General features: G+C 35.6%; 1 protein-coding gene across 1 annotated transcript; it reads left to right on the top strand.

Moving 5' to 3' along the window:
* The first annotated feature begins 479 nt into the window (after window positions 1-479).
* On the top strand, window positions 480-16,641 carry LOC121749834 (myosin-17-like). The gene is made up of 39 exons (XM_042144488.1): window positions 480-916; window positions 5,089-5,217; window positions 6,437-6,580; window positions 6,683-6,828; window positions 6,929-7,085; window positions 7,199-7,257; window positions 7,405-7,564; window positions 7,676-7,825; window positions 7,943-8,079; window positions 8,192-8,338; window positions 8,443-8,544; window positions 8,619-8,676; window positions 8,774-8,875; window positions 9,055-9,092; window positions 9,270-9,396; window positions 9,500-9,670; window positions 10,454-10,585; window positions 10,712-10,821; window positions 10,948-11,008; window positions 11,176-11,353; window positions 11,787-11,992; window positions 12,089-12,208; window positions 12,293-12,391; window positions 12,467-12,688; window positions 12,905-13,044; window positions 13,154-13,271; window positions 13,344-13,394; window positions 13,487-13,567; window positions 13,685-13,855; window positions 14,009-14,164; window positions 14,262-14,468; window positions 14,709-14,846; window positions 14,936-15,006; window positions 15,119-15,218; window positions 15,296-15,352; window positions 15,452-15,508; window positions 15,609-15,689; window positions 15,783-15,865; window positions 16,065-16,641. The coding sequence occupies exons 1-39, from the start codon at window positions 914-916 to the stop codon at window positions 16,177-16,179; spliced, it is 4,584 nt and encodes a 1,527-aa protein (XP_042000422.1). The 5' UTR covers window positions 480-913; the 3' UTR covers window positions 16,180-16,641.
* The last annotated feature ends 461 nt before the right edge of the window (window positions 16,642-17,102 follow it).

Raw genomic sequence — 17,102 nt, 5'->3', positions numbered from 1 at the left:
TTGCTCAACTCGAACATGTTAAATATGTTCTTTGATTAAAAAAACATGATAAATATGTTTATGGGTAATTAATTTATAAATGGCACATAAGAGACCTACAAAAACATTATTCAAAAATTTTAAATAGAGACCTTTAACTTCATAGAGTTCCATTCTAGTACACTAGTTTAAATAATTATGGGAAAATTTATGTATAAGTACCCTAAGTTACGCATTTAATATGCATTGACAACTAATTAGCCTTTCACAAAATTATGAGTTGACAGATTTTGACTGCCAATGACGATAATTACTCCCAATCAAATTTGAAAGCAATAATTAATTACCTCAGACATAACACAGGGGTCAATCTGGTAATATGACTATTCTCATGAACTCAAATGCAAAAAACATAATTTTGTATATGTAACAGCCCGTAATGTCGGACTTGGTGTAAAGCGCCCTGTAATCCCGTCACTGCTGCCTGTGTACAGTAGAGAGAGAGAGAGAGAGAGAGAGAGAGAGAGAGAGAGAGAGCTGACTACCTTTACGCAGAATATATTTAATTCTAGAGTAAGAATGTACAGCGAAAAATTCTTCTAAATTACAGAAACAGTACCCTTCCCCATGACAGCACATTTCTAGAGAGAGAAACAACGATCCAATTGTTATTCAGAAACTTTAATCTTATTCCACTAATCATATCTCCTGGATTGGATTTGGTGTGTAAATGTTTGGAAGAGAGAATTGTTAGTGAGGGAGAAGTTCCTCAAGTTAATCATCAAGAGGAAAAAAGGAGACTTTGCTTTTGCTTTTTGTTAAGTGGGGCGATTCTGGAGGCGCCGATCTGACCTGACCCACTGAGTTGAGGGCTCGGTCTCGCTCTGTGTTGATGATCTGAGGAGCAGGAGATCGAGTCTTACCAGATTCGTCAATGGTAAGTTCATTCGTAAAACGACTTCTCTGCTGCCGTTTTGATTGTTTTAGCATAGCTGCAATTTTGGTTTGATTTGGAAATGATCATGCAATGTCTGTGTGTGTTTTTTTTGTAACTTTGGCTTCTGAACTTAGATAATTGCTTTCTGCTGTATTTGCGGAAGCAGATTGTTTGATCCTTAGTGAGGTTGGACGGAATTTTTGTAAATTACTAACAATTAGCAGAAATTGACCAATTTGATGATTTTCCATTTATTCAAACTGGAATTGGATGTTTTAGTTAGGAAACAACTTCCTGTAACTTGGAAGGCGGCGTAGGAGCTGCCAATGGCATATGCTAAAAATTGGGGAATGCCGGTTGCTTCGTCTTTCGATGCATGTCTTTTATCGTTCATATGAATGCTACCGTATATGTGAGCTTAAAATAATATTGAGCCGTTTAATGCTCATTGACCCCCATCCCAAACACTAAGGATTTTAACATGATGTGTCTCGGTTCCAATCTAGTTAGCCAATGCTCATCTCTCAACCTGTTAATTGACAAGTGGCAATTAGTGAGCCCAAGGCAATGATAGGCTTCTTTGGATTTTGATTTCCTGTGATGTAGCTTATCCATTCTTATTGAAGCCTCCTATCTTAATGTCACTCGAGAGAAGAGAAAAGAAGATCAAGGTTGAATTACGCAAAAGTATGAACTAGAATCCTATCCTTTTAGTGACCATGATGGAATTGGAACTTGGAATGGGGTTGTAATACTGGCCTATTTACTTTAGACTTTAGGTATATCCAATTGATTTGCGAGTTTGTTCTTGTTTGGACTTGTGTCCCTTTCTTAATCCTGAAAATGCCTTTGTGTATCTCAAGACGTTCTCCTCCTATAACCACACATTAATCTTGAATTATTACAGTTCATAGCCATCCTCATAGATTTGCTCCCTGCACTGAGCTTGATATGTGGCTTTTCTTGAACATAGATCAAGTTTCCAGATTCCCAGGAAATCCGAGTCAGCTTCCACCAATCACTTCGGCCTTAAATTTCCTTTACCCCTCTGTTTCTGACAAATTTATAGTTGTTTCCAGTTTCCACCAATCACTCCTCTTCACCAAGTCCCGTTATATCTTTGTAGTTCTTCTCTCAACCCCACAGATGATTGTCATGAATTCCTACGGCACTTGCTCACTAACTGTTGCTTCTGTGAGCTCTTGTCTTGAAGGTTAATACCTTCTTTTCCATTTTGGCAAACCTTGGCCACCTTTTACTTATCGGCATGTGCTGGACCTTTCTGACTTTCTCCACACCATCCATCATATTGCTGCTGGATTTTCACTTTGTAATTTAAAACCTTTTTCTTTCAAGGCTTCACGATGTTGCTGAGTTTTTTGCTTGCCACAACATTAATTATTTTCTGGAAATTGGTGTGGACATTTCTTGGTTTGTTTCTGTATTGAGATTCCTTAGTGAGACCTATTGCTGCTTTCTGTATATTATAAGGATACCAAAAAACACAAAATGAAAAAATTCCATAGCATATGTTAATGGGCTAAATAAATCCTCATCTCATTTTCAGCACTAAATAGCAGAACAGTATCTCTGATGTGATCTGGTTACTTAAACTATATTTTAACCTGTTTAAATGGATCTCTATCTGCTACTTGTTATATGAGGTTGTTGCACTTTAGCTGATACTTATCGATCTATTATGACTTGTGGCCTTGAGGGAATTCTTGGACCATTGTTAGCTGATATTTTAGACCTTGTTATATTACTATCTTATAGTAGTACTATATAAATTAAAATCATCTTGTTTTAATAAATTGGTATTGGGCATGTGTATTGGTAATTTATTTTTGTTAGCACTTAAAGATTTATTAACTAAGAACAAAGTTATTTCCATTTCACCCCTATTGTATGTAGAAAATAATATAGGAAATATATTTGTTTCGACATCTTTTGGAGTTTGATCAACTACAGTTCTAATTACTACAAAAAATCCTATGCCATCTATTGAACTATGAATGCTCTAATATGTTTCAATGTAAATGCATCTTCAATATAAAAATCAATATAGTAATTGCATAATTTTCATTTATAATTAGTATTTCCATTGCCAAGTCATTTCATATATGAGTAAGATTCATAGAATAAGAGATATTTTTATTATAAGTACTAGTATATAGAAGTAGCAATATGCATGACTTTTGACATTCTTTTTTGAACCACTAATAATTTTTTTCAAAAAAATAATCTGATACTATCCTTTTCATTTGTTACTAATAGGTAAAAGAACTAAGATGCAAAAATTTTCCCTAATGTTTTGGCTGAAGTTCAGATACCCCATAACATTTGACTTTCTGCCAACTCAATAAATTTTGTTTTTGAGGTGGAACTGCGCAACACAATATCTTTGCCGAATCTCTGGCCCCTTTCCTGTACTCTAAGAGAATTTTTTTTATCATACTCCCTCTGTCCCGTGTTACTTGCACTATTTTCCTTTCTGGGCGTCCCAAGTTATTTGCACTCTTTCCATTTTTAGTAAAAATTATCACCTACAGCCGCAATTGTTGACTTTGCTATACACTCATTCCTTAATCTCCTTGCCGAAAAGCAAATGTGCGAGTAGCCCGGGACGGAGGGAGTATATAACTATAATTTTAATACATTGATGATTTTTAGGCTAAATATTGTTGAAGCCTCGAAGGGAATTAAGAATATTGGAAAAACTATATAAAACGTTGATAAAAATCTGAAATCAAAAATTACAATTTCCAAATCTAAATCCTATAAATTACAACTTATAACTACAAAAATAAAACATGATAAATGAAATATATACATAGGAATGTAATCAAATGCAAACTCTAAATATTGTACAAACTCCAAACTATGATCTAGACCATTAGAAAATGTCAACAGATGACAAAATAGTAGCAACAGAAAATATCAACATAGTGTCAACGGTTGATGTTGTGTTGATATTGTGTTGACATTTTCTATTCCTACTATTTTGTCATCTATTGATATTTTTTAACGGTCCGGATGATAGTTTGGAGTTTGTACAATATATGAGTTTGCATTTTATCACTACCCTGTGATCATATTTCATTTATCATATATAACTATAATAAATTATAATTTTAATACATTGATGATTTTTAGGCTAAATATTGTCGAAGCCTCGAAGGGAATTAAGAATATTGGAAAATCTATGTAAAACGTTGATAAAAATCTGAAATTAAAAATTACAATTTGCAAATCTAAATCCTATAAATTACACATGATAAATGAAATATACTCCTGTGATTGTACTCCTAGTTGGATAGTTATAACGGAAGATAACTGTACCATACAATAACATAATTTGGAGTAAACTATCATAATTTCACCATCATGCCTTAATTTATACTCCCTCCTTCCCACTTCAGTTGACCTATTTCTTTTTGGTGTGGTCATTTAGAAGAGTAAGATTGTAGTGTAAAGGTGTGTGGCCCACATATTTAATGAAGTGTAAAGTAATTACCCAAAAAAACATGCCAAGTAATGTGGGAAACCTCAAAAAGGAATGAAGGCCAAGTGAAATGGAACGGAGGGAGTATTTTATAAGACATCTTAGTCAAAATATGAGGTCTTATCTGACATTGTCAAGAAAACCAGCGGTAGAAGAATATCGTGGAACCTATTTTGGAATAATAATCTATCTTTGCTGTCCATACGAAGTGTAACAGGTTATAGTTTTTTTTTTGTTTCCGTTAGTTAGTACATAGTAAGTTTGCATTGCTAAATGTAATTAAAGCTATGTTACTAAAATCTCCCTTATCTAAGTGGCTTTTTTTCTGTATTTGGCGTGTAATTAAAACTATGTAGCCTATGTGGTTTCTTTCTGTATTTGGCTTGCAATTAAAACCATGTAGCCTATGTTACTAAACTCCCCTTCTCTATTATTTTCTACTAAGCCACTGAGGGGCAGAGTTCAGGATCCATAGTAAGTTTGCATTGCTATATATCATGAATGAATATTTTCACCAGTGTATTTTTTTATATCTCTTCTAAGAATTGTTTTCTTCTCTCTAATGGGAGAACTCAACCTGAATCTTGTAGTCTGTGTATGTGGTGTAATACAGAGAGTTATACTTGTTCAGTCAAATTGTCCAACAAATTTCTTTCTTTTCTTGCAGGGATCACCAGTTAACATCACAGTTGGTTCTCATGTATGGGTTGAGGATCCTGCCTTGGCATGGGTTGATGGACAAGTGAGCCGGATAAACGGGCAAGATGTTCATGTGAAAACTAAAAATGGGAAACAGGTATATACTCAATCATTCTCCCTTGCTTATAGTGATTTATTACTTCTGTTAGTTATGGGTCAAAATCTTCTCCAATTTTTGGTTTTCGAGACAACTAATCTGCTTTGCTTCATTCTAGTATCTATTAGTGATTTCTTCAAATATTATTTTGAATGTTCACAGCCAAATTAGATTTATGTTTTTATTTATTTTTTTACTTTGAACTACTATTGCTCATGTGACATATCACTTGATACGTGTTTCTTTACTGTAGATGATGATTCAAAATTTCAATTCTGAATATAAACTGAACCCCATTTTGAAAATTTTGTTCTTGAAAACTAACTGATGAATGCTTTATGAATAGTCACTTCACTTTATTTCTAGTAGTAGTTGACTGATGGATCAAATTACTGTGGCAGCTAATTCACATGAACCCATCAATGCAAACTGATCTTGCTAACTTGATTTTTTGTATTAATTCATGAGTCTGGTGAAATTGATTATAGTCAATTTGGCTATCTCGTGTTTCCTTAGGGTTGCCTCTTGGTCCCTGGTTCTGTGGTCAATTGGATCATAATACTCTCCTGTTGCTGTTTTATTGTGATGTCTGAGTTAGAGGTAGTTGTCTAGTGCAGCTAAAACTCAAAAAAAATAAACATAAGCTGGATTATAATTAAATTTGAAAAACATAATGTTCTTGTAACATCTTCTTGGTATCTACACCAGCCTATGGACATACATGCAGCGGATGTTTGTGATACTGACATGTCTGTACTTGAAAAACACCTAGCTGCTGATGACCCTGGAACGATCATTTTCCTAATATTTCAAGTTGTTCTTCCCCTTCAACATCAACTCCGGGCACAATTTTAAATTGTGTTTCTTTAGAAGCTCATACTGTTTCTCATTTACCATTGTGCTTGTTCCGTAACCGATGGATGTGTTGCTTTTGCAAGTTTATTTCTTTTTACTATTAGTGTATTTTATGTTCTAGGATCAGCCAATATGTTTGTTTATGTGCTTGTATGCTTTATCTGCAGTTATATTGGGTAATGGTTGAACCTTATTTTTCATATTTTTTAATAGTATTTAAAAAGAATGTTGGGCTCGTGGAATGATGGGCAGGCTAGGCCTGCTCTATTATAGTTTCCACAGTTCCTGTTCTAGTGTTTTACAATGTCATGGCTCCAAGGTTTTCCCCAAGTCACCTGAAAATATAATATCCTAATCCTTGCAGGTCGTTGCAAACATCTCTAAAGTATTCCCGAAGGATACTGAAGCACCACCTGGAGGTGTGGATGATATGACTAAGCTTTCATATCTTCATGAACCAGGGGTCCTGCAAAACCTGGCGACAAGATATGAACTAAACGAAATATATGTAAGCCTGATGTTATACCTTTATAATTTTAGAACTATAATCTAGCAAAAGTGCAAAAGTAGTTCTCTTAATGTTCTCTTGTGTGGTCCATTTACTTTTCAGACTTATACTGGAAATATTCTGATTGCTATAAACCCTTTCCAAAGATTACCCCATCTGTATGATACTCACATGATGGAGCAGTACAAAGGGGCAGCACTTGGAGAGCTAAGTCCTCATGTTTTTGCAATTGCAGATGTTGCTTACAGGTATTGACAAACATGCAGAATAATTTTAGTTATATTCTCGTCTCCTAGTATTTTTTTGGGATCTGTGTGGTAAATGTTACATGCTATATTATTCACTCAGGGCAATGATCAATGAGGGAAAGAGCAACTCCATTTTAGTTAGTGGAGAAAGTGGTGCTGGTAAAACTGAAACAACTAAGATGCTCATGAGATATCTTGCATATTTGGGTGGTCGGTCTGGAGTAGAAGGACGAACCGTTGAACAACAAGTTCTAGAGGTAAGCTTGGAGCTTAAGCTTGACAATCGATATTTCTTCAAAACAGAATCTCTATACAAAGTCTGGTGATTAAGATGTTGTCTGAATTGGTTTTCTATTGGTAATGAATTCAGTCAAACCCAGTTCTTGAAGCATTTGGAAATGCCAAAACTGTCAGGAACAATAACTCAAGGTGAGTGACTCTGCTGAGCTTCTCTAACTAAACATATTTGAGAATACTTTATTTTAAGATCTTACTTGCATAATTGAACACATTTCCTGTATTTTGTTTGAAAAAGTTAACTACATGGCATTGATTTTAATGGGCTGCATCATACAGTCGTTTTGGTAAATTCGTGGAGATCCAATTTGACAAAAGTGGGAGGATATCTGGAGCCGCTGTTAGAACTTACTTGCTGGAGAGATCTCGTGTTTGCCAGATTTCAGATCCTGAAAGAAACTACCATTGCTTCTATCTTCTCTGTGCATCACCACCTGAAGTACTTCTTCTCATTTTTTCTTGTGGTTTTGTTCCTTATTTCTCTGAAAGCTTATATGATATGTTGCTAGAGCTGCATCCATCTTTGTAATATGGAATCCATTTTCTGTAGGAAAGAGAGAAATACAAGCTTGGAAGCCCAGAATCATTCCACTATCTGAATCAATCTAAGTGTTACAAACTCGATGGAATAAGTGATGCTGAAGAATACCTTGCGACTCGAAGGGCTATGGATATAGTCGGAATAAGTGAGGACGAGCAGGTTGTACCTCCCTAATAAAAACTATATTAATGTGCCCACCAGTTTCATTTCTCAATTTTATATTCAATGTCAAAATTTATTAAGTTCTAAATTTCTAATGGCATTTTGTCTTTTTAGGAGGCAATATTCAGGATAGTTGCTGCAATTCTTCATCTAGGTAATATTGAGTTTTCCAAGGGGAAGGAGATTGATTCTTCGGTAGTTAAGGATGAGAAGTCGAGGTTTCATCTCAACACGACTGCTGAATTACTCAAGTAGGAAGATGCTTTTTCTTTCTTTCTTTCTTTCTTTTTTTCTCTCTGTTTATATTCTTTTTTCCCCATGACTTTTAAAGTGAATTATATATGCTGAACTTGTTTTCAATAGGTGTGATCCAAAGAGCTTGGAAGATGCACTTATTAAGCGAGTTATGGTGACACCTGAGGAAATTATCACCAGAACTCTTGATCCAGAAGCTGCATTGGGTAGCCGAGATGCTTTGGCAAAGACTGTATACTCTCGACTTTTTGACTGGTAAAGTAAAAGCACTTAGTGATCTAAATATACTGGTATAATATATGTAATATAACATGCATTTTAGATATTTGAATTGAACTCTCGCTCTGTACTGTTTACAGGATTGTGGAAAAAATAAATATCTCCATTGGGCAGGATCGTAACTCCAAAGCAATAATAGGAGTTCTTGATATATATGGTTTTGAAAGTTTTAAGCAAAACAGGCAAGCTTTACCTGTATATATCATTTGCACTGTACAGTTCACTTGTGTTGTTCTGACTCTTTATATGGTGCCAGTTTTGAGCAGTTTTGTATCAATTATACGAATGAAAAATTGCAGCAGCATTTTAACCAGGTTTTTTTTTTCAGTTTTTTCTGAAATCAAAATTGTTTCTAATAAAATTATCTCATCTACTTATTGGAGGTCTTAAGCATCCACCTATTTGTTTCAGCACGTCTTTAAGATGGAACAAGAAGATTATGAGAAAGAACAGATAAACTGGAGCTACATTGAGTTTGTTGATAACCAAGATGTTTTAGATCTAATTGAGAAGGTGTGAGGCTCTGAAATTCTATTTGTTTGATTGCGTATATTTTATTGCTTTTTATGAATATTTATGATTATTATCTTATTTGGCATAGATACTTCTAGTTATTGATTTCCTTGATTCCCGAATAATATTCTGTAAACTAGTCCATGCCAGTAATATATCATTTTCTTCTATTTGTGCAGAAACCAGGAGGAATAATTTCATTGCTAGATGAAGCATGGTATGCCTTCTCAATGTTTATGTCCATTACTTTCCTAATGTTCAAGTTTATTGTGTAACTTGGGTTGGATCAATTGTTGTCATTGAGGTGGCTGGGTTTTATCTTACACTTTTTTTTTATCATTTAAGCTTCTGTTTCTATGTATTTTGCTGTTAATATTTTACTTTTTGTGTGCAGCATGTTTCCTAAATCTACTCATGAAACATTTGCTCAGAAGTTGTATCAGACTTTTACCAAAAATAAGCGCTTCATCAAACCCAAACTCTCGCGTACCAATTTTGCAATATCTCACTATGCAGGAGAGGTGATGATGCATTGCCTTTTCAAATATAAGCTTATCTAGCGACCAATTGCAATAGACACTTGTGAAATAACATCTTGTTCTTGTACCTCTTCTGAAATTGTAGGTGTTATACATGGCAGATCTTTTCCTGGACAAGAACAAAGATTATGTGGTGGCAGAACATCAAGATTTATTAACAGCTTCAAAATGCTCTTTTGCAGCCGGTTTATTTCCTCCTAGTCCAGAAGAATCATCGAAGTCTTCCAAGTTTTCATCAATAGGATCACGCTTTAAGGTTATCTCGAATTTCTCTAGTTCTTACAAAGCCTTTTATACATCCACGGAATATCTAAGGCACTTGTAGTGGAGTGGAATCTTTAGGAAACATGTTTATGCTGATTATTTCTTTCAAAGATGTGAGATAAACATATAGTTGGAGCATATTATCTATTTGGTTGTAGCCACCCCTAGAAATTTCTGACACATCTTAGCTACAGAAGAGTAAACATAACCATTTTATAGTTTGCTTTGGCATTCTGTAATTCCCCCCTTTTTCACTTCAAATTTGTCCGTCGAGAGTTGTAAAAAGAAATGATACAATCTGATTATAAGTGTCTGGTTTAGTCTCTTTACATGGATTTTCAGTTTGACACATTGGAATAACTTCGATTGTTAAGATTAAGTAATTTGTAGTTGTTCTTTAAGTTCCTCGTGGCTGTGAGCTGGTAGATTCACTTTCTTTCGAATTGTTTCTGCCACAAGTTATAGGTGTTGCATTGAGATTCTGATTTGTTGGGCTAGAAACATTAACAGAAGATATGGAGGGGCATAATTGTTGTTAAAATACTGTGGATTTGGAGGTGAATAGTTGATACGGTATATGTGGATGTCTGGCTTATGCTTACAATTATTTGGATGTATGTTGTGTGTTTTGTTTGTTTACATTGATGCTAAAAAAAATCTTTTTGTGAGTTTGTTCCTTAAGATTCATTAAAGGCTCCGGAAAATGCATTGTGAGTTTTCAGCTTATTTACAATTGGTGGGTTGTACGGTGCATTAACCAAATCTATGCCTGCAGCTGCAACTTGTATCTTTAATGGATACACTGAATTCAACAGAACCTCATTACATCAGATGTGTGAAACCAAACAATGTCCTGAAGCCTGCCATTTTTGAGAATGCAAACATTATTCAGCAACTGCGATGTGGTGTAAGTATTTTGGGAAACCTTGATCTTGCTTGGAACATCATTTGATCATACAAGCTTTGTTTGAGTTTTGAATTATCGCTCTCTCTTCGTGGAGGATCTTGTAATAAAATATTCGGTACAATGCAGGGTGTTCTCGAAGCTATCAGAATCAGTTGTGCTGGATACCCCACCAGACGTTTGTTTGATGAGTTTCTTCTGCGGTTTGGTGTTCTTGCTCCTGAAGTTTTAGATGGGAAGTAAGTCTCTGATGATGCTTTAAACTGTTTTTTTTTTCAATCTAACACTTGTTTCTTATCTGCTAATGAGTTGCTTTGTTTTTGCTTATGAACAAGTCCATGATAATATGATATTGACCTGTGCAGCATTCCTGACAAGGATGCATGTCAGATGATCTTGGATAAAATGAGATTAGAGGGGTATCAGGTAATTGCATAAAAAATGGTTAAACTTTCCCTTTATTAATGTCAAATACATACAATTATCTCTTTTGGGCTTGAAAATATCACCGTGCTATGACTTTTGTCACATACTTACATTCTATGATACAAGGTCTCATATTTGTGTTATGCATTTATAATTTGAATTTGCAGCTAGGTAAGACAAAGGTCTTCCTTCGAGCTGGTCAGATGGCTGAACTAGATACTAGAAGAGCCGAAGTTCTTGGAAATGCAGCCAAAACAATTCAAAGGCAAATTCGTACTTATATTGCTCGGAGAGATTTTGTTGTATTGAGGAGAGCTGCAATACAATTACAGTCATGTTGGCGAGGTAACCTCTATATTTTTCACATCCGAATATCCAAATATTTGATTTCAGGTTTTATTATTTATTCCAAGAAAATCAACTCTAAACAAGGAAAGAATATGCATATCTTTTTAAGTTACAGGGGAAGTGTCATTTACAAGTCCACTGGTCAGACTCATTGTCTGTGTGCACATATTAACTTCATGATCTAAGTTTGTGATGATTCTATTACTTATAGATTCAGAAAATTCTGCGTTGATATAGCTTGTTGACTAATTTGAGAAATTTACCAGTGGTGCTACAATCATTGCTTGAATTTTTGAATACTCTGTATGGCTCCATAGAGTTTTAGAAGATTCTCCATGTGCCTTGAACTTCATCTCCCATTTGCTTATGATTCCATTAACTGATGTTTGCTTGTTCAAACATAACGTTTGTTTTATTTGTAAATGTTTAGCTATTTCTGCTTGCAATTTCTATGAGCAATTGCGACGTGAAGCTGCTGCTCTTAAGATTCAGAAGAACTTCAGATGCTACACTGCCCGGATATCTTACAAAGCATTGCAGAATTCTGCTATCATAGTGCAGACTGGCATGAGGGCAATGACCGCTCGTGGCGAACATAGATTCAGAAAACAGACCAAGGCTGCAATTAAAATTCAGGTTATGATATCACTTTCATACTGCAAAAGTCCAACAGAGGATTAATGCAACTGGAGATTGTAACTATTGACACATCCTTTTGCTGCTCATATGCAGGCTCATGCACGTGGTTACAGAGAATATTCGTATTATAAAAGTCTCCAAAAGGCTGCTATTGTTACACAATGTGGTTGGAGGCAACGTGTTGCTCGGAAAGAGCTCCGAAAGCTTCGAATGGTTCTGATCTATCCTTTTTGTCTATTTTCATTACGAGAGTCGGATATCTTCTTGCACATTGTATGACATTTTGTCTATGGACAGGCTTCTAGGGAAACAGGAGCCTTAAAAGAAGCAAAAGACAAGCTAGAAAAAAAAGTAGAGGAGCTTACCTGGCGCTTGCAGTTTGAGAAGCGATTAAGGGTAAGTCATTTTGAAAATTTTTGTGGTCCTTAACTATTTATTTACTTGACTTGATTGACATTTTGTTGAACGTAGACCGAGTTGGAGGAAACAAAAGCACAAGAAATTACTAAGTTGCAGGAGGCATTACATTCAATGCAAATACAAGTGGAAGAAGCAAACGCTAGGGTGATAAAAGAACAGGAAGCAGCTCGCAAGGCAATCGAAGATGCACCACCAGTCATTAAAGAAACCCCAGTTGTGGTCCAAGACACAGCAAAGATTGATGCATTAACAGCCGAGGTAGAAAGTCTCAAGGTAAGAATAATTGCGGACAGTAATAGCATTTGCTTTGATCACATCTTTGTTTACATGCTAATAGGGAACTTATGAAAAGAGAGTGAAGTGCTAGCAGCAGCATCTAATTAACTGGTTTCTACTTTGAATGGTTATTGAGAATAGAATCTATTCTCAGTCACCTTTTTATGATGGACTAAGAAGTAATTCTACAACCCATTTCACTATTATCTGCAGGCTTTGCTGCTTTTGGAGAAACAGGCTGCAGAAGAGGCTAAAAAGGTCTGTGCAGAAGCTGAATCCAAAAAAGTGGATTTTGCTAAAAAGTTAGAGGAGGCTGCTGGAAAAGTGGATCAGTTTCAAGATTCCACACAAAGGTATATTTATTGAAAGTAAATGTGGAATTATCTGATATTCATTTGGTCAATATCTACTTGTTCTTTGCGACTTGTTTTTATTTTGTGATTGTTTCCTATCTTACATCAGACTTGAAGAGAAGCTATCGAACCTTGAGTCGGAGAATCAAGTACTTCGTCAACAAGCCCTAACCATGTCACCTACAGGGAAAACTATGCCTGCAAGACCCAGGACAGCTATCATTCAGGTACTGCTGATTTGATTTCATTGTCATATTTATTTCAATTTATACATTCTTATTTCCATGTTAATGTTACAGAGACCTCAGGAGAATGGAAATATTCACAATGCAGAAACGAAGCCTAATTATGTAAGACTGTCACCACTGTGATTTTTCATTGTAACAGTGTAAAAATTATGCACTTTGTGGTTCTTATATGTATTCTCTATTTCTTATGATAGGATACAGCTCTTGTTGTTGCATCTCCAAAGGAACCTGAATCTGAAGAAAAACCGCAGAAATCTCTCAATGAAAAGCAGCAAGTAAGTAGCTTGCAAATGTATTTATCCGAATTAAAGTTATGATGGCGGTGCAAGTTTCCGTACACCTTTTTCCTCTAACCCCAATCAATTATTAATCTAGTTTTCTGTGTTCCATAGGAAAATCAAGACCTTCTGGTAAAATGTATTTCTCAAGATCTGGGTTTCGCTGGTGGCAAACCTGTCGCTGCTTGTCTTATTTACAAAAGTCTTCTTCACTGGAGGTCGTTTGAGGTTGAGAGGACAACTGTGTTTGACCGCATAATTCAGTCTGTAGCTTCATCCATAGAGGTTGGTAGATTGTTATGGACATCTTTATAGCCTTCACTATATGATCACTTGACACGTTAATTTGCTTTAAGTCTTCATGTTGTCTGGCCAAGGAAGCTATATAATGATGTCTTTCCAACCACTAAAATTACTGATTCTCGAACTCCTCTGCAGGTCCCTGATAACAATGTCGTTCTAGCCTACTGGTTATGTAATACATCGACTCTGTTAATGCTGCTTCAACATACACTCAAAGCAAGTGGGGCAGCTAGCTTAACCCCCCACAGACGTAGGTCATCATCAGCTTCTCTTTTTGGGAGGATGTCACAAGTATGTAGTGCCTGTGTTATTTTCTCTGCCTTCTGAATATCACCTGGTCATACTTGAGTTTTTATGCCTCTGTTATTCTTGACATTGATTTTTGAAGGGATTGAGGACCTCACCTCAGACTCCTGGACTGTCGTTTCTGAATGGTCGGATGCTTGGTAGACTAGAAGATGTGAGGCAAGTAGAAGCCAAGTATCCCGCCTTGTTGTTCAAGCAGCAGCTTACTGCTTTTCTGGAAAAAATATATGGAATGATCAGAGACAACTTAAAGAAAGAAATTTCCCCTTTGATTGGGTTATGTATCCAGGTAAATCCAGCAATACCTGTTGAGAATGGTACTTGGATTCCAATTTTAGATTCCTCCACCACTCCCCATTTTTATTCTCGTGTTTGTATCGGCTGTCCCCATAATTGAGATTCTATCCTGGTCCGGAACATGTATTAAGTTAAAATTAAGCTTTTAGTCTCAGAGTATGTGTATGGCATTTGGTTGATAACACATCATTTCATTTTATGCCGAGTGAGAAACTTTCTTTATTTTACGCAGGCTCCCAGGACATCTCGTTCAAGTTTAGTTAAAGGCCGTACCCAAGCTAATGCTGTTGCTCAACAAGCACTAATTGCTCATTGGCAGAGCATTGTGAAAAATCTAAACAATTACTTGAAGATCATGAAAGCAAATTATGTAAGTTCCGATTTTTTCTTAAATTTGGGTTATTTGAAATCTGTTCTTTCTTTAATATATACTCGTGTTCTTGCTGTTACACAATATAGGTTCCATCTATCCTGGTCCGGAAGATTTTCACTCAAATATTTTCTTTCATCAATGTCCAATTATTCAACAGGCATGTCATCCGTGATCTTAAAATACATGCTGTACAGTATTATCCTTTAGGATTTAGAATTTGGCATTGGAGGAAATGTCGTTTGATGTCTTCTCTTTTCATATATTTTCAGCCTTCTTTTACGGCGCGAATGTTGCTCATTCAGCAATGGGGAGTATGTCAAATCAGGGTTGGCTGAACTAGAACAATGGTGCTATAATGCAACCGAGGATGTAAGCTCTCCTTTGATCATTATTTTTTGTTACCAACCACCTTATATTGTGCTTTTACCAAAATATACGGTGACCAGTATGTAGGCTCTGCTTGGGATGAACTGAAGCATATTAGACAGGCAGTTGGATTTTTGGTGAGAATTTCACATTCAATTCATCTCTTGATTCCAACATAGTTATCATGTTTTGTATTGATTGTTTGCTAATTGGATCCTCATCGGCTCATATTTCAGGTCATTCATCAAAAGCCCAAGAAGACCTTGAATGAACTTACAAATGAACTTTGTCCCGTGAGTTGACCTTCATCCTGCTTTTATTTCTTTCCCCACTGCAATAGACTTTCTTAAGAAACTCATTTTTCGTGTTTAAACGTCTCCATTGTTTTGACAGGTGCTAAGCATTCAACAGCTATACAGGATTAGCACCATGTACTGGGATGATAAATATGGCACTCATAGTGTTTCTGCAGATGTAAGCAGTTTCTTTAGCCAGTCTGTCTTTGCACAACCTCATTCTCGGTTCCATTTTCCTGTCGACTTATGTCATATCCTACACATTTTGTAGGTCATTTCAAGTATAAGAGTTATGATGACAGAGGACTCTCAGAATTCGGTTAACAGTTCCTTTCTGTTGGATGACGACTCGAGGTAGGTCTTCTTTTTCTTGGTTTCCACTCCCTTTTACTAGTAAGAGTGATTCCTTTTCAGTTAGCTATCTTTGTATAAGGTGAGCTGCAACAACAATGTAAAAAAAAAATCAATCTTAGTAAATCATTTCTCCATTATATTGGATGATGTATCCTGATAATTAAATTTATGTATTTTAATTTTTAACCTCCTTTTGCAGCATTCCCTTCTCTGTTGATGACCTCTCCAAAACCATGCCACAAGTAGATGTGGCTGATGTGGAACCTCCCCCGTTACTCCGTGAAAACTCGGGATTCGTATTTTTACTTCAATGATCCGAATCATGATCTTGCTATCATCGCCATTGAAGTTGAATCCATACAAGAAAAAGCATGTGAATCTTTGTGCATACACTACTATTGTAATTGTGGTCATTTCCATTGTATATTTTCATCACACAATTTGCTCGGCCAACAGTAATTGGTTGTTGTCCGGGTCAATTCCAATTTTCGGGCCTTGTGCCTCGTCGGCGTGAGGGGCATTGTTAGGAAGGCCACACGGCCTAAATAGGTTTGCCATGATATGTAAATTATAGCATATGCATTGGCGTTTCTTCATGATTCATTTTGTTTTTTTCGTGTGCTGTAAAGTGATAGACATAGTTGTGTGAAGAGTGGCTGAAGGGTATTAATTCTTCTTTTATTGAAATTTAGATTGTCAACAAGAAATTGTATATGTTTGAAGTAAGATTTATTCAATTTAATTTTCTCTATAATAGAAGGATTTTTCTTCTCTTACCCTTCCATTTTATTACTTTCTTGCATTTGCTTTTTGGAAGGCATAACTTAATTGCAACGAAATAAGTTATCACACTCCACATGTATAAATAATTATTATTGCAAAACCAAGGCCAAATTTAGACCACGAGATCATGTAATCTAACGGTCAATAAATTATGCATCTTTTTATCATCGTTTGAGTACTTGTAGTATCTTGATGTGAAAATGACTTGGCATATTATTCAACCACTTTCTCAGTTTAATTTGTTATATATGCTTGATGTAATTGTGTCGATTTTGCTTTGGATCTTCACTTAATCCATAACCAACCAACATTAAACAATAAAACAAAACTGTCGATTCCAACTAAATTTTTTTGAGTAATTCTACAACAAACAAAAAAGGAGAGCTAAATTTTGTTCCTTTTTTTCCACCTAAGCTACAGATGAGACCAAATCTATGTGTGATTAGCACAAACA

Source organism: Salvia splendens, chromosome 9 (assembly GCF_004379255.2).
Source record: "Salvia splendens isolate huo1 chromosome 9, SspV2, whole genome shotgun sequence".
Classification (NCBI taxonomy): Eukaryota; Viridiplantae; Streptophyta; class Magnoliopsida; order Lamiales; family Lamiaceae; genus Salvia; species Salvia splendens.
This window is presented reverse-complemented; position numbering and strand designations above follow the sequence as displayed.

What these genes read in the sequence shown, in the direction of transcription:
- LOC121749834 (XM_042144488.1), top strand. An exon ending in TTTCAAGATTCCACACAAAG is followed by an intron (nt 13,045 to 13,153) that starts GTATATTTATTG and finishes ATCTTACATCAG; the next exon opens with ACTTGAAGAGAAGCTATCGA. An exon ending in CCAGGACAGCTATCATTCAG is followed by an intron (nt 13,272 to 13,343) that starts GTACTGCTGATT and finishes TTAATGTTACAG; the next exon opens with AGACCTCAGGAGAATGGAAA.